This window comes from Perna viridis, chromosome 3 (genome assembly GCF_037379345.1).
Source record: "Perna viridis isolate PV_CMFRI_1.1 ecotype Kerala chromosome 3, ASM3737934v1, whole genome shotgun sequence".
NCBI lineage: Eukaryota > Metazoa > Mollusca > Bivalvia > Mytilida > Mytilidae > Perna > Perna viridis.
Window position 1 is genome coordinate 7,980,370 of NC_142447.1, and position 24,936 is coordinate 8,005,305.

The 24,936-nt window shown below is 31.4% G+C and overlaps 1 protein-coding gene and 3 long non-coding RNA genes across 4 annotated transcripts; 1 reads left to right on the forward strand and 3 right to left on the reverse strand.

The window, feature by feature from the left end:
• Positions 1-907: 907 nt before the first annotated feature.
• LOC148620870 (uncharacterized) lies at positions 908-2,593 on the reverse strand. Its single transcript, XM_088574706.1, has 3 exons — positions 2,534-2,593; positions 1,320-1,634; positions 908-1,027 (listed from the first exon to the last, which is right to left on the reverse strand). Exons 2-3 carry the CDS (start codon positions 1,630-1,632, stop codon positions 1,017-1,019), a joined length of 324 nt encoding a protein of 107 aa, XP_088430832.1. The 5' UTR covers positions 1,633-1,634; positions 2,534-2,593; the 3' UTR covers positions 908-1,016.
• Positions 2,594-8,886: 6,293 nt separating this feature from the next.
• Positions 8,887-11,406, reverse strand: LOC148620871 (uncharacterized). The gene is made up of 3 exons (XR_015920969.1): positions 11,256-11,406; positions 9,638-9,879; positions 8,887-8,997 (listed from the first exon to the last, which is right to left on the reverse strand). It is a non-coding gene; the product is annotated as an uncharacterized LOC148620871 (long non-coding RNA).
• A 4,029-nt stretch (positions 11,407-15,435) lies between these two features.
• On the forward strand, positions 15,436-16,487 carry LOC148620872 (uncharacterized). The gene is made up of 2 exons (XR_015920971.1): positions 15,436-15,577; positions 15,857-16,487. It is a non-coding gene; the product is annotated as an uncharacterized LOC148620872 (long non-coding RNA).
• LOC148620873 (uncharacterized) lies at positions 16,053-18,000 on the reverse strand. Its single transcript, XR_015920970.1, has 2 exons — positions 17,831-18,000; positions 16,053-16,176 (listed from the first exon to the last, which is right to left on the reverse strand). It is a non-coding gene; the product is annotated as an uncharacterized LOC148620873 (long non-coding RNA).
• Positions 18,001-24,936: the final 6,936 nt, after the last annotated feature.

Below are 24,936 nucleotides of genomic sequence, written 5' to 3' on the forward strand. Positions count from 1 at the left end.
TTTCCTGGATAAAATGTAGAAAATTATAAGTAAAATAAACAAATTTTACTGCGTCGGCTATCTTTATTTTTAAAGATAACACTTGTTTAATAATTGTTATTATCATTATTTAATTTTCATAATTACATTTTATTTACTTTCAGTTTTTACTTTGTAATGCATAATATCATATAGATTTTGATTGAGTTAATTTTGTTTCCGGAAAGAGACATGTTATTACACAATATTAGCTGAATAAACAGTGATTTTTAACTATGTCTGATGTTTATTATTTGATGTATTTTTAAATAGGACTGTGTTCAGTGCAATGCAATGTTTTTTTGTCCGACACCTGCACACGATTTATGTTTTGAAACACTGCAGCTCTACCCCCCTTTTATTAAAAAAAAACACAACGTGCAGATCTCTGAAAACTGGATTTCCCGAGGAACTGTCAATTTATCAAATCAGAAAACTTATTAAAGAAGATTAATAAAAAAAAAAACATAAGCTTGCTTTTTCTGTATTTAAACTGATGAAACCCAATGGTGCTTCCCTGTATGGTGTACTTGCCTGTCACTTTTTTAATTTTCTGTGAGACTACTTCTATTTTTCTATGCGAAACAGTGGTGCCAGGGAAGTGCAATATTTTGTGGTTTGCTGTATACACTTCAGTGGAAATCTTCTATTTGTTGGGAACCAAATTTCGTGGTTTCAAATGATAAATGTCGCTTTGTTGGTTTTTTTTCTGGCGGAAAATTTCCATAAAGGGATATAACGCCTTTTACAGACTAACCGGTATAATTCAGTCTCTCGCAATATCTGTTTCTCTTCTAGTCATCAATCGATGGATCGTAGGGGTCGTAATGTAACGAAGGGATTATTTGGGCCAATGGTGGACATTTCAAATAAAACACAAGTCAAAAAGTGTTGCAAGCGTCAGCTACATAGCAGTTTTTAGTAAAATAAAGATTAATATAATGTTTTCAAGGTCGATGTTCCGGTCGTCACAGGGGGTCTTTCTTTACTTTACTTTATTAGTATTTTCCTGGAATTAAAAAAAGAGCATTGTTGACATTTGTAGTTTAACGCGTTGTCGTGCTTGGTATACCGCAACTCGTAAAAGTTAATGCAGGAAGTATACTCGTGAATTATGTAATATTTATGGAACATCGTTAATGCTAAACGGAATGAGAAAAACAAGGAAGTTTAGTGTATCGTAAATGATCTTGAATGAATGGATCGAATTTGTTGTATTGTATACGTAAATGACATGGAAAGGAAGTTTATACAATCCAGTAATTGTATGTCTGATACAAGTTGTAGATAATAAAACATACCTTTGTATCCGCCATATCCACCATATCCGCCACCACCTCCTCCACCCCATCCACCCCATCCACCACCTCCGCCGCCCCATCCTCCGCCTCCGCCGCCCCATCCTCCGCCTCCGCCGCCCCATCCTCCACCACCTACACCCCACCCTCCTCCTAATCCTCCGACTCCTCCAACAACTCCATAAACCTGGTAGACTGCAGCAGGCATAACACCGACAGCGACATTACCTCCATATCCTCCGTATCCTCCGTATCCTCCTTTGCCATAGCCCATGGCAATGCCAACGAGTGCGAAAATGCAGATGGCAGTCTTCATTTCTAGAAAAAAGAGCAGTAATTTTATGAAAATCGTGTTTGTTGTTTTCATAATAAAATTATAATTTTTTATTATGTTTTAGAATTGAGTTCTTTAAAGACATATCAATAAAAGGGAAAAAATATACGATGGACCAAGCAACCATTAGAATTCATATCATTTTCAAAACTAAGGACAAAAACCTTTGGATAATTACATTGAACTCTTTTTTATATAACTAATGCACTGATCGCACAGTTAATCACCTCCAATGTTCTAGGTGATTGTTCAGATAATTTTTTGTCTACATAAACTGTCACTTTATAAACAAACTAACGTATATGGTCTACAATACAGAGAGTTTAATGGATGAATTTCAAAAGGAAAATGCACGCGAAAGCTCGATTTACGCGAATTTTGCGTGTTTAAAAACTAATGAACATATCTGTAAATGTAAAATTTTAAGCAAATCAAATAACTAAAGAAAAATGAAATAAATAATTCTCCTTTGTAAATATACGATAGCTAATATCTTTGTAGAGGGCTTTTATATAATTTCATGTCAAGGTAGTATTTTGAAAAATAACAACATTTTTTGTTGTACGATATAGCCATTTCATGAATATATTAAGATGAATCGTAATCGAGGTTATAAGGTCTACGGCATATTGGAGTGTATTCGAGAAACCCGATGTATGCCAGTGGCCCTTTACCTACAAACTTTAGACTTATTTCATGACGACTAAAATACTTTACGGCCTTTAGAGAATCATTTGTATTAAAGCCCGGTGTGAAACATGTTCATATTGTACCAATTTAACAAATCTATAGAATATTTATATCTTAAATGACTTGTCAAAAGCGACAAAGAAGAGAAAAACCAAATGACAAACATTCAAAATGAATACAATGAAACACTTACTCTATGGTTAAAAGGCAGCTGTGTATACCCCTGTTGTTTCTCCAATGACTTATATACTGCAGAGAGGGATACGCCTATCACTTATTAAAAAAACGATTATTTAATCAAATAAAACAAATTATTTGTTTCAAACGCGATTGTTTATGGTGATTGATTTTTTTATTCGTTTTTCATACTTGTTTATTCTTTCTTCCCTGTAATTTTTGTATCAACCCTGAATAACAAGTAGCTTTTTAAACCATAAATTTCTAAATTTAATCAGACCTATCTATCTGCATACATAATAAGGTGTTCATGTCTTTAAACATGCGTTAACCATATACTCCATCTTTTAATCTTATTAAAAATGAATTACACCACCGCTGTTTTGAAATCATAACTAGGAAATGAAACAGTATGAAAGGTTGCTGTTGCACATTTCTGTCAATAAGAGATTTGATAATTTTACTGTTCAACACAATCTTGTGGACGAAGTCGTAAATGTTCGAGACGATATTTTAATATGTAGGAAAATCGACAATTCTAGAGGCTTTTAAACAAAGTCGATTAACAAAATTAATGAGAATTTTTAGGTTGGATTTTGAAATTTTAGTGGAGCTATAGATAATGCATTTTCAACTATATGACATTTTTTTCGAAAACGTAAGAAATAATAGTATTTCATTTGGTTTATATGCTAGCAGTATCTTTCTGCTGCAATTGAAAAAGCTGCAAAATAGCTTTTATATTCATAAAAAAATCAAAAAGTTTTCCAGAGGAATGAATCGCCAGAAATCAAAACGGACATGTCACCTATTTAGTGACATTACATCTTTTGTTTATGATCAACGATACGTATCCATACACAGATCTTTTTCATTAACAAAGACTTTTTCAAAGCTTTATTCTAAATTTTATTATAAAACAGACAATAATTTTGATATCCATTGTTAAAACTTCGCTTCGTTAACTTAAAGCATGTATTCCGCTATATACAGATTTTTAAGTGCTGGCATTAACCCCCATATAAAAATTTAGTAGTTGTTTTTCCATCTATACACCCACTTCTGTGATTTTGCCTAGGAAATTCTTATGTTACACCCTCAACCCCGAATGTATTTTATGATAGAAATTATCTTCTAGGCTTCAATATAAATCGATTTCCTTTTCTTTGTGAAATACTTTCATTTCATTGTCCATTAGTGTGTTAGTCAAAACTTTCTCTAATTACATAATCATGAACAAAACTATTCATGTTTAATTGGTAAAGACAATATTCAGCTATGAACTAATTAAAGCTGCGAATTTACCACGATATAAACCAAACATAGATAAGTAAAGGTAATGACGAAAGTTCCCAATAATCATTAATCGGGAACGAAAATATAAAAAAAATAATATAAACTATTGCGCAGGAAACATTTTTCACTTTCTTAATTTAAAGCATGCATTATAAGAGCACTCGGGTTACGAGTATTTCTACCTAAAAACGTCGATAAGGTCATGTAATTGGTAATAAGTTTACATTTTGTGGTTAAAACGACTGGTTATTTCAAATACTTAAACGCATGTATTTTCTATGCGAAAGATTAATACATTGATATGTACAATTTTTATAAGTTTGTACAGTTTGTATGTGGTATGATTATACTCGATAGAATTTTTATTAAAAAAAATGTTTTGCCAATTGAACCAGTTTCTTAATGTTAAATAAATAATTTTGTGATTTTTAATATTTGAAATCAAGATACAATTTCGCTTAAATTTGATAGTACATGTACAGGCAAAATTTGAATGTGTTTAGACAATACGACATAACTTTAAAAGAAAAAAAAACATGAATAAATAATGATAATAAAACCCTTATTTCCTGTTATCAAAAGAAAAATATGGTAGTTAGATAGGAAAATTACCTTATTTTTCAAAAAAAAACTTTTACATTGAGTTAATTCTTTTCTTTTGTCTTATACTGTTTCTTTTCTTTTGATAGTCAAAACGGAATATTTACGTTTTTTTAGTGTTCTAATCCTTGGTGTGTTGAGATTCAAGCAATTTAAAAGTTAGCCATGGCAACATACTGAACAACTTTTAACTTAATTTATTTCCAAATAGCCAAAAGGTATCCAAAATATTTGTGTTATGACATATCGGGAAAATAGAACCAACCACAGAAGGAAAGCATACGTGAAAGAGGTGGGAAATGAGTAAAAGTAAAAACACACATTCCGATTCGTTTTGCAATTTCGTGCAGAATTAGGTATTTTGAAAATCAAAGGCCCGATCCTGATGAGAAGATCTAATACAACATTGGACTGAAAAATTCTGGACACCACTTAGATTACACTTGTTTACATTTCTTATTATTTTTATCTATGTTTAAACATTCAATGATAGATCATCGTCACGATCATTTTAATAAAATAACAAATTGTCTGGAGTGTTGGAAGTGCTAACTTCTCTTATTTCAACTGATATGAAACTTCTAACCAACCAAACAAGCGTTTACATAACAGTGATAATAACTTGAGTCGTATATGATATATTGTAAATTAAAAAAGGTCGCCAATCCAAATTGACTTTATTCATGGATTTAAATAACTTCATGATTAAAACGAATAATAGAGTTTGACCTTTTGCGCAAATTGAAATTCAAGTAATCTCTATTTGAAGAACGATATATAACATATATCAATCAATATTTTGCATACATTTACCGCAAACTATATTAATGTTGATATGCACTGCTTATACATATAAATCATGCATGATTCCCAAAGAACATTTTATAATTATGTTTTCATACAACCTTCCTCAATACACATCAATTTATTCGAGAGCATATGGGAGGATTTATATGGTTAGAGGGGTTCATATTAGTCTTTATATGGCAAAAGCCATATGGATATCAGTTCACCTATATGTTATGGGAGACTGGGGTTCAACATGCATCTAAATGCAGATAATCAGAAGATTTCAGTTAATATTTGATACAGCTTCAAAACAAGTTTCCCAGAAAATCATGAAAGAATATCATTTTTTAATGAACGAAACTAAATGGTGAATAAGATAAAATTCGTTCGAAGTTTTACAAATTAAAACAAACTGAAAAGCTCAATGTTGCTTCTTATCTTGTGTAAAAAGTGTTACATTTGAAGGAATAGTTTTTAATATATGTTATGTCTGCATTTTGTAGTTTGAACAAACTTTATAATGTGATATAACAAGGAACAATACGCCGTTATCAGCTGACCAACACGTTGCTTTGTACCTAACACTGCGAAGTCATACATTCCATTTCCTCTGATATATAAAGACTTAAACTTTAAAAAAAAATGTAACAAATAAACCATGCTATTATGTTTAAGCTGAAAAGTGTAATAATGCTTGACCTATGTCAAGTCGCAAATTTAACCCAGGATGGATAATAAAATTCATACATATATATAAAGTCAGAACCATAATCATTTCAATCAATAATCGTTCGTGAATTGTACTGGGCCAGTTGCGGAAAACTAATGGAATAAAACATTCTTATTGGATATTACCTAAAAAGTGCTGGCATTAATAAACAGGTCAACGAAAGTTCAAAACTTTTTTCTACCTGTGGCGTTCATCAACTTAATACCATTTCTATCGCAACATTTGTTGTTTTGTTGGAGGTGTTTGTTAATTGTTATACAATTTTCCATACAACTTACTCACATGAATAGATCTATTGATCTGATGGAACATAAGTTGTATTGAAAATTGTATAACAATTAAGCTGGCGAAGAACATTATAAGTGGTGACATTGCGACCGTACCAATATTTTCTAATAAACGGTATGTCATGCATAATGTGCTGCGTTTTTGCAGACTTAGATTTCCAAAAAATCACCGTGAAACTTTTATTTGGTACATTTGAATAAACTCTTGGTATATGGAGAACATTTGAAGAAGTATAATTGCGTCAGTCATCATTAAATAGTTTATTTTAAAAAAAAAATTTTAATTTAGATCAAAACAATATCAAAATTAAAAAAAAAGTATTGGCATCGAATATGTCACTATCGTCTTATAATTTCGTAACTAAAAGGATGACATGGTACAGTACATCCTCAACACAACTGAAAGTTTGATATGACAAAACATGTTACAAATGTAATGCTAACATCAATCTTAGTTATCCGGCAAAGAGAGCATTATAGAACATGGTTTGCACACACGGACGTAATATTCAACCCTGCCTTCTCCGACAAATTAAAGTGTAGACTCACTATGAGACCATGCAGTCTTTTGTAAGTTGTTATTTAGAATCAGCAAGTAACCCGGCCTACTTAAGTTATTTGTAATGAAAGTTCAGTATATAATCCCCACTTTCTTCAATTTAGTTTATAGATACAATATGTAACCCAGCCGACTTACTCATACTGTAATGTAGTCGCAGTTTGTAACCAATACTTTTGCTTAATTGTAATGTATTGCCAGTATCAAAACCCGACTACGTATAATTTGCACTCAGAAAATAATCCTGAGTCGGGGAAATTGTAAAGAAGCCAGACTCGGCATTTTACTGCGCACGCTTAAATAAATCGTTATGAAGACTCCACCATGCATGTAGTCAGTAACTCAACCTTCTTAGATGATATGTCCCTGTGTAGATTTCTGTCGGTTTTGTGCATGGTAGGTGAATGAAGTTCGATTGTGTATTGGATAGTATTAAACGTTTAATAGATGGACGAAAAAAAAATTTCGTTTTGTACATTCAATCAAATCGATATCTTTGAAGAATGATCATATCATTGTATATCAACAAGTAATTTTGTTTCTTTTATGCACAGTACAATGTAATACCATGCATTTATTTATATGAATATAGAATCAGAGACATTAAACACGTGCTAGAATGATATCAAATCAGCTGTTTATGTGTTAGTATTTTGATTGATCTTATCCTTTAGGCAAAGATCTGAAACCCAGAACGTCTTCTATGCACCAAAATTGCAACTGTTCATCATTCATACGAAATATTATCCCCGTTAGAACATTGTTGTGCTCTACATAAAGGCACATCAATAGAAAGACGTATCAAACATTAGGACAGTATTCGAAAGATAACTACATTATTCCACCACAAAGTTATCAGCAGATTGTCACAAATAAGATTTAACATGTTATTCGATATTGTTTTTATTTCGAGACTTACAAAAGGGTAAGTAAATTTCATTTTTATTGTCGACAGTAGTACATTTCTACGTCTTGTCGACGAACCATTTTCGTAATTATTTTTACGATCATAAATTTCTTTGTATCTTCCTAAATGCTGAACATGATGACGCATTTTAATGATGAAGTAAGTAATGCGTCTTAGTTTCTGATGTTTAATGATAGGATAAATGTAACTATTTTTTTGTATAAAACGTACATATCTTAGATAGTAATAGAATATTACCTTCAACATTTTTACGACTTAGGAAAGTAAGATGTTTACTGTCTAGCCCTTACTTAAAATGTTTTCATCATTTTTTTCAATTTTCCAGAGCAATTAGTGTTTAATTTGTTTTTTTTACGGAGAATGTGGCTCAATTAAGTTCTTATTTTTATTGACAAACTTGTTTTGTAAAAGGCATTGTTACAGATCTAGGAGGCAGTAGAAATATTCAATCGTCGGCAGTAGAAATGAAAATTATTTCATAGCTTTGTTGGCAGGTTTTACATATTTTCTTCGGGTGTTTCTAAAAAAAAAAACAGAGGACGCTTACCCTACCGGTGCACCTGGTCCGTGCTCCCAGTTTTTAGTGGAGTCCGTGTTGCTCATTGCTTTTGTTACTTTGTATATATGATTTTAGTTACTTTATGTTCTTTGCTCTGTATGTCTGTTTTTTCCATGTCTGGTCTTTGTCCCTGGATTACATTTTTTTTATTACCGCTAAAACCTTGGTTCCCTTGATTACTCTTCCAGCATGTTGTTATTATTGTTTTTTCGTTATTTTAGGTTTGATCTTTGACAATGCGTTTTCTTTACTATTTGAGTGTTTTGTAGCATTTCAACTAAATATAAAAATTATTTCAAGCAGAGATGGTTTGATCTATGTACTTTACGGTTTGAGTTAGAAGTGTCGATAACTGTCAGTTTTGTTTGTATTTTATTTTCGACCGCATTTGTTTTTGGAAATAACAATATGACATATAGTTCTACTTAAAGAAAAAAGGAGGATGAAGCTTGCCTTACCAGTGCATCTGGTCCATACAATAAGGTGTTAGTGGGATTCGTGTTGCTCGTTTTCTTTTATTTCTACATGTGTGTTTTTATGGTTATTTCATGTTCGTTTTTGTGTGCGTCTAATTTCTTTTCTCTGTTGAAGTACTTGGAAACAGAATCAAATAAGTGTAACTTTAAGCTATATAGCAGTTTATTATGGCAAAAAGCAAAGGTACTCCATAACTTTAACTGTTCCGGTCGCTGTAGGGGTTTAGCTACATCTGTTCCTAATAGTGTCCTTTTCCTGGAACAAAACAGAATACAAATAAAATTTCTTAATCATACTAGGCGTGCCTGAATTATAGTAATGGGTCATTTTTTTACTATGATTTCCACTGTCTCCATGTGCTACTATTTATTTAACAAACCAAACGTTAATATTTAGTTGTTTCATGTTTATTGAGTAACAGGAAAAGGATGTTTAAATCATGTTAAATTGTGCGATTGTTAAGTTTTTCCTTTTTTCAACGCTTTAAACTTATGACATTGATTTACATACTATTCAATATAAATTTACTAATTTACTAATACTTGGATCTCAAGCCTGCCAGTTTATGATTTTAAGGAGGTAGAAATAAATTAAGGGAAACTACTCTTACGAATCATTGGAACGTTTGTGTTAACCATTTTACATAAAATTTATGCAAGCATCAGTTACTTGGATTGATTTAATTCTGTTTTAAATGAATGCTTGGAAGGTTTTGGTGAAAATGAATATGGAACAAATATTTTATTGATTTTAATAGTTATGTCCCTTAGCATAAGTCTATAGCCCAAATTGATTTGAATGCCACTCTCAATTACCGCAATTATATCCATCCACCATCCCCGTCCTCTATTAAAACTACCTCACCTTTTTCGGAGAGATCGACTGCAAAACATACCTTTATATCCACCATAACCGCCATAGCCACCATAACCGCCATAACCACCATAGCCGCCATATCCACCAAAACTTCTACCCCATCCACCGCCCCATCCGCCTCCCCATCCACCTCCCCATCCTCCAACAACTCCACCAACAACTCCAACAGGTACGACACCTACGGCGACATTACCACCGTAACCTTTGTAATAGCCCATGGCAAAACCAAGGAGAGCTAGAAGGCAGAGAATAGTCTTCATCCTGAAAAAAAGACAGATTTAATTAATGAAAATCATATAACTTTATAGTTACATCGTTATTTTAAAATGTTTGAAACGTTTGATGGTGCGTTTTTTTTAATTTACTTCAAAGAAAAAAAATGAATGCGATGTGTATTTGAGTTTTAAGTAGTGACTAGAATCATTAATAGCTTAATTCCAAACAACAAATGCAGTTCAATAATTTTCTTTGTACATTTGTTTTATCTATACTTACTGTGATTGGTTCACTTGTATAGTAAAATCATTTGTCTAATCTTATGTACACATTTCAAATGACGAGATATTTTCTTTATAAAGCATGTTAAAAGTGAATATTTTCAGCCGCATTATTCCTTTTTAAAAGCATACATGAAGTATCTTCTAAGTGGAAGAAATTGAATTGCCCAATATATATATATATATATATATATATATATATATATATATATATATATATATATATATATATATATATATATAAAACGGAAAAAAAATACAGAAATACAGTAAAAAAACCAGTGGCTCTGTAAATCAAACCTATTTCCAGTTTGTTCCTTAGAAATATCAAAATACAATTTAATGAGTAACTTAAGATTGTCATTTGATAGTTCTTAGAATGTATGGGTAATGTCTTCAAAGGCAATTCTTTCTAAATCGTCCTTACTCAAACACATACTGTTATAAAAAATAATTCAATGAAATAAAGATCAATTAATGATCGATAGGGAGATCATAATTAAAGCATGCTTTTTTATAATTGTGAACCAGTTTGTATTATTTGAATCAACCCATTAGGCTATCTTTGGAGGTGCTTGGAACCTATGCCATCTGCAATAATTTCACGTATGGTGATTGAAAAACAAACAAAAATTTAACATGTTTCGGGCTTTGATCCTATTGAAAAGTAACGTAATGAATATAGATTTTCAAGTGTAAAGCATTGAAATATCCTCATTAACATTCATTTTAAAATATAAAGACTTGGTTTATTTTCGATTGATTTTTTACATATTTCACCTAAATATAGATATAAAAGTAAGTATGTTATTCCAAATACCTTGAAAGGAAGGAAAGATTATATCATTACATTATGATATTATAAAGACACGTTCCAATCTATGACTTTATTCCTTACCTTTTGAAATTGAAATTTATACGATACGACAATTGTTTAATTGCAATCTAATAACAAGGCCATTTCTACAAAACAAAGAATGACGAAACATGAATTACATGTATGTATTCGGAAAATCAAAGTACGCTTATGATCACAGGAAATGAAAACAAAAACCCAAAAGAAACAATGAGAAAAGAAACAAACAAAATAAATTTATCAAGTATCCCTGTAGAATAAATAATAATAGTAATAATACTTACTTGTTAAAGTGAATAGGTCGTATGCAATTCAAGAGGCTTCCTTTTCTGTCAGAATACCTTTCGCCTTGCCTTATATACTGTTAAGGCGGAAGCTCCTGCTGCCCAGTAATACAGACAAATATGATTGATGTTCATCAACTTTAAAAAAAAAAAAAGAAACAACTCCTTCATTTTCATGCACAATAGTGTTTGTTCTTAGACGTTAAAATTTTACATAAATAGAACTCACATAATTAAACAATTATTTCCGATTTTTTTCTAACATTAATTCGGAATTTTGAATTCAAAATTGAGCTCGTTTTAATTTTTAACATCCTGCTTTATTAGTGAAATATGTTTGATTTTTAGTTATTTATTTTTTTGGTTCTTTTTTGTTTTTGTTTTTTTCTTGTTCAGAAACCGTCATAGATCACATAATCAGTCTTTGTTTTTCATTTGGATGTTTCGCTTTTGAGATACAATTTATATGGATTGTACATGAAAAAGCCCTTTGTAAAAGTTAGCATGTTTAATTTTGTCCGATTTGGTTAATTTTAATTTTTTCATGAATCACCGAATTTTATATGGAGTGGTATTTAAGAATTTCGAGGTTCATGTTTTAGATCTTTTAACATTAATATAACAATTAAATTGATACTACAAACTATTAGTAATACACTAAGGTTTTTTTTTTTTTTATTTTTTTCCATTATAATCTTTACATTGTGGGTTTCTTGTCGTTTAAGTTGACAATTATTTTATTTCCACTATAAAGTAACATGCTTCGATTTATTCACGTATTCCCTTTATTTGAAGCTTTGGTAATTCTTCTTCTGCGTAAACTGCAAAAGACACAATTACGTTTTGCAAATGCTTTTGGAAACCTTTTTTTGACAGGTTTCACCAGCACCAATTACGAGTTTATCTTATTAAATTAAAAGTTTTGTTACTGCTGATTATATAAGAAACATGAAATGTGTTTTGTAAAGCTTAAATATCTTGCTGGTCTTTTGCCACATGATGAACTGAAATATTTTTATTTGTAGTGATCTTTCCGAATGTGGCAACTTCGATATACGCATATATCGATTTTTAAATCGCTTACAAAAAGACAAATTTTCAACAAAATAAATCGATCCTCTAAACATTCCATCATATTTAATTGAAAGCTACAAAATAACATTAAAGTTCATTAGTATTCGCCCCTTTTACACTATAGGTGACTTTGAAATCGATTTGATTTGTTTTTCCAAAAAAAAAAAAAAAAAGAAAAAAGAAAAAAAGTTTTTTCTTTTTTTTCGGTATGGAAATTACATATTCAAAACAGTAAGTTAAGACCGTCTCTTTCGACATTTAAATACGATTTTTGTAAATGTTTGACGGCATCTAACGAATTTTAATAGTAATCTTGTATAATCATTGTCGGCAATACTTGGAAATCAATTTGGCATTTCCCATGTAAAACTACACAATATATCTATTATAGCAGACTGTATTGCAAATTAAGTTTATAAATATGTAGTCATATATTCAGTATAACAGTGAACATTGTTATTATATGGCAAACGGAAGGTAGACAGAAATACTGTTTACATGTAACATCCAATAGTGTTCTCAGTGAAATTTTTAATATATCAAATTCTTTTTGTAGATATTGTATGATAGTTAAATGTTTTCCATGGCTGTTAGATTGTTCCCTTTAACAATCTTATCACCATTAAACATTAAATGTCTGGAAGGATTATCTTTAGGGGCACTACTAAAACAGTTAAGCTTGATTGTTGTTGTTGGGTAACAAATATTTCACAATTTAAAGTGATTCGGACATTTTTTTATGTGACATGCTATCTAGTATGTTTAATCAATAAGTATCCAGGATGTTTAACTAAAAAGTATCCAGGATGTTTAACTAATAAGTATCCAGGATGTTTTAATATATCAATTAGTATCCAGGATGTTTAAAGATATCAATTAGTATCCAGGATGTTTAATTAATAAGTATCCAAGATGTTGTAAGATATCAATTAGTATCCAGGATGTTTTAAGATATCAATTAGTATCCAGGATGTTTTAAGATATCAAATAATATCCAGGATGTTTAATTAATTAGTATCCAGAATGTTTTAAGATATCAATTAGAATCCAGGATGTTTAAATAATTAGTATCCAGGATATTAGTTCATGGGATGCTATATGTATATTTTTTATCAATGATATAATTTAATGGTTAAATATCATCCTGGAAAATATTTACGTACATTTACTTACAGAGACTAAGACATTCAAATACATTGCATATAAAATGAATATAGACATGTAATAGAATACTGTACAATAAAGGTCTTCAAAAGTATGAATCAATCAGCACTTTTTTCACTAGCAATGTAACTATATTATATAATAAAATAAAGTACTATTTTTCCTCTATTAAAAGACTGTTCTCCGAAAACAAAATTAAGAAACGGAAAGAAATGGAACCTGCAATTTTATAATAAAATATAATAATAAAATAGAATGAGGCGTAAAGAAACATTAAGAAGTTTTTTTTCAGTATTGGAAAAATACATCTTTTCGCTTGTTCTTGGTAAGCACTATAGCTATCAATGACAAAATATTTTTTTTAACTTGTAACCCAAAAATATTCCGTTAATTAAAAAGAAACATCACCTGTGTGACTCATTTGAATAAAACATCACATTTATCACAGATTCAAGTTCAAAGCCACCTATATGATCGATTAAAATACAAGCTCTATCTATATGACCAATTCAAAATCTTAAATCTGTAAGCTTTACATATAGTAAAATATTGAAGAACTACTGCAGTTATAGCATCTACGACATCTTAGTTTTTCAGACCTTTTTTAAATGAAGTAAGACATTTCCAAATTTGATTTAAATGCACAGAAATTTGTTATATTCTTATAGTACGTACAAGAGGGTATGTTTTTATAACGTGTCTAATGCGATCTAAACTTCAGAGACCTCCTCTATAAAATAAATGAAAGGCAAGGTGAATATACTGCATTGATATCCATCTTTGATCTAAATGCACATTTAATTAATGAAAATGTAGTATTTAACACCACTCTCATGTACAGAGGTTTTGTTTGTTTTTTCCTAAATTATATTTTCAAAAAAGAAAAAAAAAGTAGTGATGGCGTACCATGTTTAACAATTCTATAGTTTATGCACTAATATAAGAATTAAATCGATGTTCGTAATTTTAAATTGATATTCAGTAACATCTTGTAGTAATTTTGCATAATCATTATCAATCATCATTGCATTATAAAACCAAACACATGCTATTGTATTTTCTTGTGACTTTATTAATTTCATCGACTAAGGACAGATATGCATGCGATTAGATAAAAGTGCAAATAAGAAATAAAATTTCATAACAGGAAAACACAAAATGTTGGAACGAAGTTGGTGAATGATTTAAAAAAAAACAAATTGAAAGAAAGAGATATAAATGTTCCGCATGTTTAAATGTTTCTATTTGTATACTATATCACTCTATTATGGTCATTGGATTGATTACACTGTCGTTATTTAACTTTCTATGTCAGTTATTCAACCCTTTCAATACCAGCGCGAAATTGTTATTTGGTGTTAAACTGGGAGCATCGACCAGATGTACTAATAGGGTAAGCATCCTCTGCCTTTCTAGAAACACCAACCGAATTGGTCTTTGAGGTTAAATTTTAAATCAGCAAAAATGATATCTAAAAGATGAACATAGACCTTTAGTGGAAACCACCTGAAATGATTACGCTGCTTTTAGTTTACAGACAGTATTCAGTACTAAATAATAAATGATAATGCTTGGTAAATTTATTGAAATTCGGACTATTTATCAGCAGTTGCAACATTTATGTAGTCGATGGTAGTGACTTGTTTGACCTAGAGGTTTGTACAAACCTTTTCCTGTGAAAACAACAAAGGACTATATTATATAGCACTGAGTATGCATAACTTCAAGTGAGGTATTTCATGAAACCCTTTTATAACCATTAATATTGTTAACTGTACCTTAGATAATTCATTTTAAAATTTCTTTCAAAGACAATTGGAATGGATGCACAATATAAGCTGAACTGTATTAGCAAAGAAATCATAAGTACAGAAAAGTGCAAATCATTCGCTTTAAGTAAACCGTACAGGGCTCAATTATCACTAATAAACTTGTGTAACAAACTTCAGTTAATTGTCGTTTACATTTTTTCCATACAGGACTATTTAAACTATCCTAGCTTTAAATACCACTAACACCGGTAAATCGAATCAAGTAGACCTTTTGTGAAATCACGAGATTGTACACGTATAGAAATTTAACAGGTGAGTTTTATATCTGTCGGCACATGGTCATTGAGTGAAGCATTGAGTTTGGTAAAGTAGCAGTGGGGAATTTTAATTGTCAATTCAGGACATTCAACCCTTTGGCTAATGTTTACAATACTCAGGTAAGTTAATAATTAATTTTATATGGTAAATTATAGTCTATTTTGCTGTCGAGATGATATTTCTTGCTCGCGGTCCAGAATGTACGAGAAATTGCCATATTATGCAAAGGTATAGATGTTGTAAGTAATTTTTGGGTTCAATGTCTATTTACAGGGGTTTTTAGACCCGGTTTTGGTGTGCGTCTTGCACATAGCTAGAAGCGTCGACCTGTCGGTGATAAAATGGTTATCAACCTGATGTTCCCGAGATGGTGTAATAACGCCTAGAGTCGGTGAAGTAATATCGTTGATTAAAAAAAAACCGTTGGAAAGCTAGGAATTTATTATTTTTGGAGCACAAAGTCCGTTATATTAATTTGTAAAGTAACCGAGAAGTCCGTGCTAGATATGTTCGTTTAACCGGTCATGGCTTACTGAATACAGCATTATAGTGAAATATATATCATCTGGTGTTCTCTTCGTCAATATAGAAATCTACAAAAAATGTGTGAAATTAGTCTATATTTCGTCCAGTTATAATTATAATAAAAGTCCAAGGGAAACAACCCATTTCATTCGTTAATTTTACAGTACATGCAACGTTCGACCTTACCGGGAGGTGTGCAGAAAAAAATGGTGGTGTGTTGAGACTGTGAATCATTTAGTTTATGTGTTTATTTCATTCCATTATATTTAGTTCTGTCTTGTGCGTGTATATTCAGTTACATTTATGTTTATTCATTTCATGATGTCATTTATCTTGAATTTACTTTAGTTTGTTTTGTTTATTAAATTTATGTTTTACATTTTTTTGTTTTATATGACATTGGCCACTTGACAATCCAAAGAACTTACTTCTTTACACTTGTCAGCATGATAATGGCCTAATTGTGAATGAATATGCTAAGAATGTTATAATTGCATTTTGCTGTAAGATTTCGTTTGCAGATATGTAGTATTCTCAAATTATTGGACGATATTTTGACTCTTAACAAAGACGATTCAAATATTTATACTAAAATACCATGCAGAACTTTCTTTCAATAGTGCAAATATTAATAATAACGAATGTCCGTCTCTTGATCTAAGTATGCATATCAATGATGATAAACCTAAAACTAAAACTTACGATAAAAGATATGATTTTTTTATTCCCTATTGTTAACAATCCGTTTTTACATGGTGATGTCGCCGTCATAAGGTATTGGTCGCATTTGCTAGTATTTGCCACAAAGTTTCGGTTTTTAACGAGAGAAATATTTATATAACCGAGAAATTACTACATCATGATTTTCGATACCACATGCTCATGAAATATTCACAAAACTTTTCAATCGATACAAGGAAGTCATACCCGAACACAGATGTACTTGTACACAATTAGTACGACGGGGTATCTTAATATTTTATGGTTATTTTCTTTACAAATCACGGGAAGTTCAAAACTCACCCAGTAAGTTGACTACAACATTAAATTGCCTTATTCATATTTTTGGTCGAATCCTTAAATGTAGCAATTTTTGGCATTAACATTGACCCGCTCGTAGGGTCTATACATATAAATAACACACTATATTTAAAAGCAGTTTTAAAAGCATGACACGGGTTATGTCCTTATTGGGTGACCTGGGCTTATATTTTCATTCCGCTGAGGTTGTTGTCTTTTTACCATATTCACCATTTCCATTTTCGTCATATAATATATTCGGATAAAATATGAAACCTTAATTTATTAGGATTAACTAATGACGCACAAAAATGATATGAAAGAGTAATCAATGGAATCAACATTTTGAGGAAAAATCAAAAGGATATATTCCAATAAAGAACGTGAAATAACAAAATAACACGTACAAAGAAATGAAAATCAATGAGGAACCCCGACACCACAAAAACTGTGTACATTGAACAGGTGCACCGGTAGGGTAAAAAGCCTCTGCTTTTCTAGAAACACCCGCCGACTTACTCATAAAATATCAATTCCAAATAATACGAAATAGGAAATAAAAAACTAATTGATAAGTTCTGATTACCAACAAGGCGATACTAAATATTAAATACAATTGAATTAACATTATAATGATGTAGCGTTTGATCTCTGCTAAACACAAGATTAAAAAAGAAATAAAGAAAATACTGAAATTGTTACCTTTAAAGGCAACATCTCCCATGTATCCAAATGCAGGTTCCCCAAATGCGACACCAGCGAACACTGGTACTCCATAATACGGATATCCATAATATCCTTTTGTGATGAATGGGTAACCAAAAGAAGCGTACCCCACGGAACTCCCGATTAAAGGACCATATCCGCCCATATATTCTGTTGGAAAAAGAGCAAAAACTGTGGCGAAGAGAGCAAGAAGGTAGATGGTGGTCTTCATCTCTGTTAAAATGGATTTAAATATATTATTCTTAATTATTAATAATAAATGCGAAAATTTAATGACTAAATAATTCAAGGGGTCAAAGTTCCAATTAAGTAACAGAGTTGAAAGGCACATTCTTGTTTTAAACCAAGCACAAATCTTCTTTTGGGTGGGCGGGTTTCGTAAGATGAAGATCATAAAATAATGAAATCATTAAATGTACCAGATCAGAGTGTTTTTACTGTAAGATAAACAGAAGTCCGATATACTTTGTCCGATATGCATGTCTTAAAAACAGCATATTTTACATAGACATTTACGCATATTTATTGCAGAGAAGGGTTCAGCTAATTGGTTATGTTTGAAATGTAGAATATCGGAATCAAATCTGTTATAGACACCCTTAACAAAAAGAAAACAAAGGCAAAAAAATAACACAAATAAAAGGTAAAGGCTGATGAAAATACTGATTACCATTCACTGTATTTTTAAGGAATAAATTGTTCACCTAAAATAATGTTTTTCCCCCAAAGACTTAGCAAAATAAGATGACGCATATTTTTGGATAAATTTTGACAATATATGAAAGCCTTATTATATAAATATTGTTATGATAAGTTCTTTTGTGTGAAGACTGTGTCCATAAATTGCTACACATAAAACAGAAGAGAGGGATACCTTCCGTGATTAGTTAGATAACGTTTTTATGCTGTTATTAAGTATTAGAAGTAATGTTGATTTTCTTTCCGCCAGGGAAATCTTAATTTAAATCTATGTAGATTAAAGTTATCAAAAAAAGGAAAAACTTACTTTCTGAATTGACTTTGCGTATACCTCCTAGAAAGACTATTGATATTGGTGTTTCTAAGGTGTTGGGTTGTCTTTCTGACTGGCATTTTATACCCAGCATACAAAAAGTGCTGTTATCTATCAATTTACCGAGTTATGACTTGTACATATAAATTACCCAAAAAACTCAAAGATGAAACTGACCTAAAGTACAATTTGATATTATTCATTAATGATTGATAATGCGAATTGGATACCTACAGCATAGCACGTAATTATGATAATGGATTAAGTTACTGTTGGTGTATCCGTCTGCATTAGGGGATGACCATTTGTTTCTGATGTGGGGGTCTGCCACAATTTGGAAATCAATATTACGGCCCTGAAAAAATTGCAAATAAATATTCCGTCTTAAACCTCCTGGAAAATAAATAAATACTCTGACTACAATCCAGATGCTTCATACAGTGACAATGTGTCTGACCCGCAAAATTTCAAAAATAAATATTCTGACCCCACAAAATTTGCCACCTCCCTCATAATTTTCAAAAAAGTAAGATGAGTTCTTTCTTATATTTATTATGAATATTCTTAATACAATACAGTTTTTATATAATTTTATTTAAGAAGGCTAGGGCTTTCATAGTGACTTCTCAGTTTTATCATGTTATGTAACATGAGGAAACGTTCATTCTAAAATGTTTGAAATAAGCCTAAAATTATTTTTTGTTTTTGTTTTTGTTTTTGTTTTTTTGTGGTCATCATAATTTAGTTGATACACATTTTACTGATAGCTTGACGTTTATAATGTAAATTGGTCTGCAAGTCCTCGATTAAAATATTCCTATACTATATAATGTCGAAATTCAGATTTTCCTCACTATTCTACTAGATAAAGGAAATCAAAGAGAAGCCCAATAAACAGAATGAAATTGGAAACAGAATTGGTTATGAAGGTTAAGACCAGGAAAGGAAGATCAGTTGCAATTGAATGGGGAGAAATGGACAACGTGGACTAATTTATATACTTAGGGAGTGTTGTAAGTAAGACAAGCGGCACGGGTTAATGCATCAAGGTCAAAATAAGCAAACCCTTCAAGCCTTCCAAATGAATGTGTCAGTATGCAGATCCAATGTCCTAAGTGATAACACTAAAATTAGAATATTTAGTACTTATATTAAATCCTTGCCCTTCAACAGATGTGACTAACAGCAGGACTAGAACAAAAAAAATCCAGGTTTTTATCAACAAATGCCTAAGACACATATGTGAAGTTTGGTGGCTAAAAAGTAATAAAATTACAATTACTGGAGCGTGTATGTGACAGCTAGGAAACAACAGCACTTCAAATAAAAAGACGAGCCTTACAATGGATAGGTCAAACATGGAGAAAACCAACACAAAATAGTATCACTAGTGAACCATTAAATAGAAATCAACAAGAACACAGAACATAAGCGCGGCCATTGCACAGTTTGAGAAGAACAAGATTGAAAGAGCTTGAATAGATGTGTTTCCGTGTGTCTGTCGTGTGCAAAAAAAAGAACGGCACTTAAGATCTTTCTGCATGTTCATGTTTTTTTTCAAATCCTCATGCCATTTTGAAAATATGTTAGTAACGAAATAATTGAACAATGATAAATTTATGCTTCGTATTCGCAAATTGTGTTTCAAAAGCAAACATTTCAACCACATTCTTCACACTCTGACCATGAAAATGGTTACGTATACTTTATGAACATAAGCTTTATGCACAAATTCATAGGGGAGAAAATAAAACCAATCCTATAAGTTTTTTAATATGATGCGTTTAAATGATGCTATCGTGTATGCTCTGGATTTGTTTTGCATGATAATGATTTGATTTATCTTTTGAAACAAAACAATGCAAACAAAAATGAATTATAATGTGGTCGAGTAAAACAAACAGCATCGATTAGATATTTCAGTCAAATACAAATTAGAAAACAAATTGCTAATAGAAATCAATTTATAAACTCCAGTAAACAAAACTGACGCCTTTATAATCTAATATGTTGTTCGTACCACTGTGCGCGAAATTTTAGTTAAGAACGGTTTCTGTGAAATGTCATTATATGTAATGATACTTTTGAACTATTATATATAAATACTTACTCTACTTTCAATATTTTGAACTTTTGTCCGCGGTATTGGACAAGGAACGCCTTTTTTGCATAATTTGTAATTTGTGGATAGATCGATGCATGTTTTTGATACTATATTTATAGATTTTCGTCACCGTCTTACATCATTTCTTACCGTTTAAAACTCAACACAACTGGCGCGAACGTCACAGGAAATAACACAGCAAGTTATTGTGTTCGTATTGACAACGTCTACTTTTGCTATAACATCGCCATGAGCGTAGGTTACACGTTGTTTTTAAAATGTATAAATGTAAGTTCGTATTTTTTGTGATGAACGAAAGAAGCAAAGATCTCCAAGGAAACTATATTTGACAAAATTCAAAATGTTTCTTTATATTTTCTACAGATTGATTTGCTACCTCAAAAAGAGTCATCTTAATTTGAACGTGAAAGGTCTAATCTTTACTAAAAATTTTGAGTCATACATATTTTTGTTTTTGTTTGTTTGTTTGTTTGTTTGTTTTTTTTTCACCTTTTTGTGGGATACCTTTATTAAAGCAAAAAAAAAAGAAATAAACAGTAACTGCACAAAACAAAACAAAGGCAAACCCACTGGTCTTTGTCCCTGGATTACATTCTTTTGATTACCCTATAACCTTGGTTCCCTTGATTACTCTACCATACCAAAACAAATCAAGAAAGCCAAGAAAAAAGAAACATATTGTCTACAATTACGCGTTTGAAATATAGTAGCTAAGATTTTATTTTTGGTGACTTTGTACATATTTTTCATCAAAATTACAAAACAAGTAAATGGACCGAAGTTTGCCGAAAACTGCAGCACGACACCAACTTTACCTATCAGCTTAAGAAGGACACATTCATCTCCATTAATGACTAATATCGTTGGCACATTTACACTGTATATCCACTTAACTGGGCGACCAAATAGACAATGAACTACAACGTTGGGGATTTTTTTAAATGCAAAGAAACGTCACGGTTTCTCTCTGACTTTAAGTAAATGGCTAGAAAAGTTACTGTGTGTTTTGTAATGTTCACTTGTCCATGTGAAATCTTCTTTGTTTTTGTCAATTCAAAAGAGAATTTTGTTTTGGTGCGTCCCACTGTGTTTCTTCCATGCAAAAGGTTCTAACACCATCGGTTGAAAATCTTTGCTGTATTTTAAGAAGCTTAATTCGAAAATAAGTGCTGTCATCAACCAGGACTTTATTTCACACCCCCACTACCAAGACAAAAACAAAAAACAAAACAAAACAAAACAAAACAAAAAACAAAAACAAAAAAAACCCAAAAAAAGAAAAAAAACCAAAAAAGATTAAGAAAAAAAAACAAAACTTCTTACCAGCTTTTATCGTTAAATATACAGATCCAACGACCCTTTCCACAGTTACAATACTGAGTTATCTTTCGTTGAGCCGGTCTGTCCATACATAAAATGGTTATTGCATTACTTGGATAATATTTGTTTGAATTGTAAATCAAATCATAGGGACTTAAAAAAGTCTACTTTAGGCAGGTGTTTATTCAGGGTTCTGTTTGACAGCTTTCACTGTATAAAGTAATTCCTATAACTCTTCCGCTCTTAACACCACATTCCTAACCGTTTAAAAAAACTGACGTCTTATAAATTGACATTGCCGATGTAACAACAAATGTTGCAACCAATATTTTTTTTTTAAATAAATATACCAATGAAAACAGTACAAAGTTGACTAAGGAGTTTCTTTAAGCATTTGAAATACTAATAGGGTATGTAAGTCTCGTCATGTGACTCCGTCGTTATCATGTAAATAGATCCTCGTCTACTATTCAAATCCACGGGGATTCGTCATTAGCATAGCATTGAGTTCAATATTAAAAGCAAAATATATTTGTATGTAAAAATACTGATAAAAACTGAAAAATATCTAGTTCTACATGAGAAAAATGTTAAGAAAAGCATAATATAGAAGATTTTTCCTTGTGATGCAGCGTTTCGATTTCCTGGAATTAAGCAATAAAATGCAGATCGTTCTTCGTATTACTACACGATGGAACAATAATGCTAATTGGTTAACACTCCCATTGAAATATCAATCCATGCTAAAAGGAAAACTGCGCCTAGATACTCTACGATGTTATACTAAAGATGAAGTCAACATGGAACAATATTATTAGATTATTTAATATTTTTTCAATGAGAGAGCGTTTCGCATGCTTATCTCGTCGAGCGGCGACGTGCTACGTGACGTCACATATGTTGTGCAGCTGTGATACACATTTTTTTAAATCGTTTAACTCTGAGGATCGCTATTAAAAATTGTTAAATAATTTTGGGATTTATTCAATCTAATCGGGTAAGTTACTGTATTTAATCATTTTCCATTGTAGACTAGAAAATATTGTCACAAATTAGCCATTAATTCATACGCTGTAAACAAACAGATGGTTATTTGGGTCGGCAAATATTCCTAGGCTGTTGCTTATATGTCACGCGAGGACATAGAAACTAGCGATAATTTTCATTCTCACTCGACTGGCGTGAGATCGAAAATTATGGTATAGCAGGATCAAAGGGATTTTAAACAAAATAGCGATACTAAGCAATCTACAGACATGGAAAATGAGAAAAACCAACTCCTAGATTCTGGAATCTGAATATTTTTGTAAACTAGTTCGGATTGATGCATTACCAGTTAGTATGTCATAATTTTTTACATAGATGCCAAAGTACAATAGTCTAGTCAGTGTGTCGCGGACTTGGAGATGCCAGATTTTCCTGTTTTAAGTATTAGTAATATATATTTCATATTTATTCTTAATGCATATGCATAGGCACAGAATGTAACAACATTGTGACCAAACAGTGCTGCTTTGCTGTGCTTTTGCTAAACGATATATATACAAAACACAAGCTTGATACAATACATGCACATGTTATATATGTGAATGTAGGAGAGATGGGGCACATTAAGTATATAGATTTTATTTTACATACTTTTAAAGATTTTCTGTGGGTTCCTATGTGTTAAAAATAGGAATTATCCAAATTTATTTAATTAAACAAATCAAACTTATCATTTTTAAAACAATATATGTTAATAGTCTGTCCACGCACTTACTAATTATTGCTATTAAATATCAGATAGCACAAAACTCCTTCTTTTCCTTTTATTACACATTTGATATCGAGATAGCTGGAGACTACAATATATTTTTAGATTTCTTTTTTAAGTATTCAAATATGAAATGTTAATTATCCAAAGAAATAGTAATCAAGGGAACCAAGGTTATAGCGGTAATCAAAAGAATGTAATCCAGGAACAAAGACCAGACATGGAAAACAGACATTTACAACAAAGAACATAAAGTAACTAAAATCATACATACAAAGTAACAAAAGTAAATGGGCAACTCGGACTCCACTAAAAACTGGGAGCATGGACCAGGTGCACCGGTAGGGTAAGCGTCCTCTGCTTTTCTAGAAACACCCGCCGAGTTGCTCATAAAAAGTCAAGTCCAGGGTAGACAAACGAGGAAAGGAAATCCATGACCCGTTGAATAAATTAGTTTTCATGGTGCTGATGGATACACCATAACGATCCACGAGTTCATGATAACGACCATAAAACTTCTGTAGTGATGACTTCAATCTTGTAGCAACATAACCCTGTTCCAGAAGCTTATTTGTTAGAGTTCTAGCGCGATACAAAAAGTCTGCTTGTTTCGACAAGCTCTGGCATAACGTATGAGTTGTGATATGAACACTCCATACGCAGGAGCCGAAGGGATGTTGCCACAGATGAAAGGAAAGTTAATAATTCTGAATGAAGTCATCACGTTTGTCGTAAAGTTTGGTCAATAGTTTCCTTTACCATCGATTTCTAAGTATATGTCAAGATATGAGGCTGACTTCACAGTGTCTGTAGTATCCTTTATCTCTTTTGAGTAGATGCGATGTATCAAATCCCCGAAATTAGGATTG

Bases quoted from the DNA above. Each gene is read 5' to 3' on its own strand.
- LOC148620870 (XM_088574706.1), bottom strand. From the start codon at position 1,632: ATGAAGACTGCCATCTGCATTTTCGCACTCGTTGGCATTGCCATGGGC.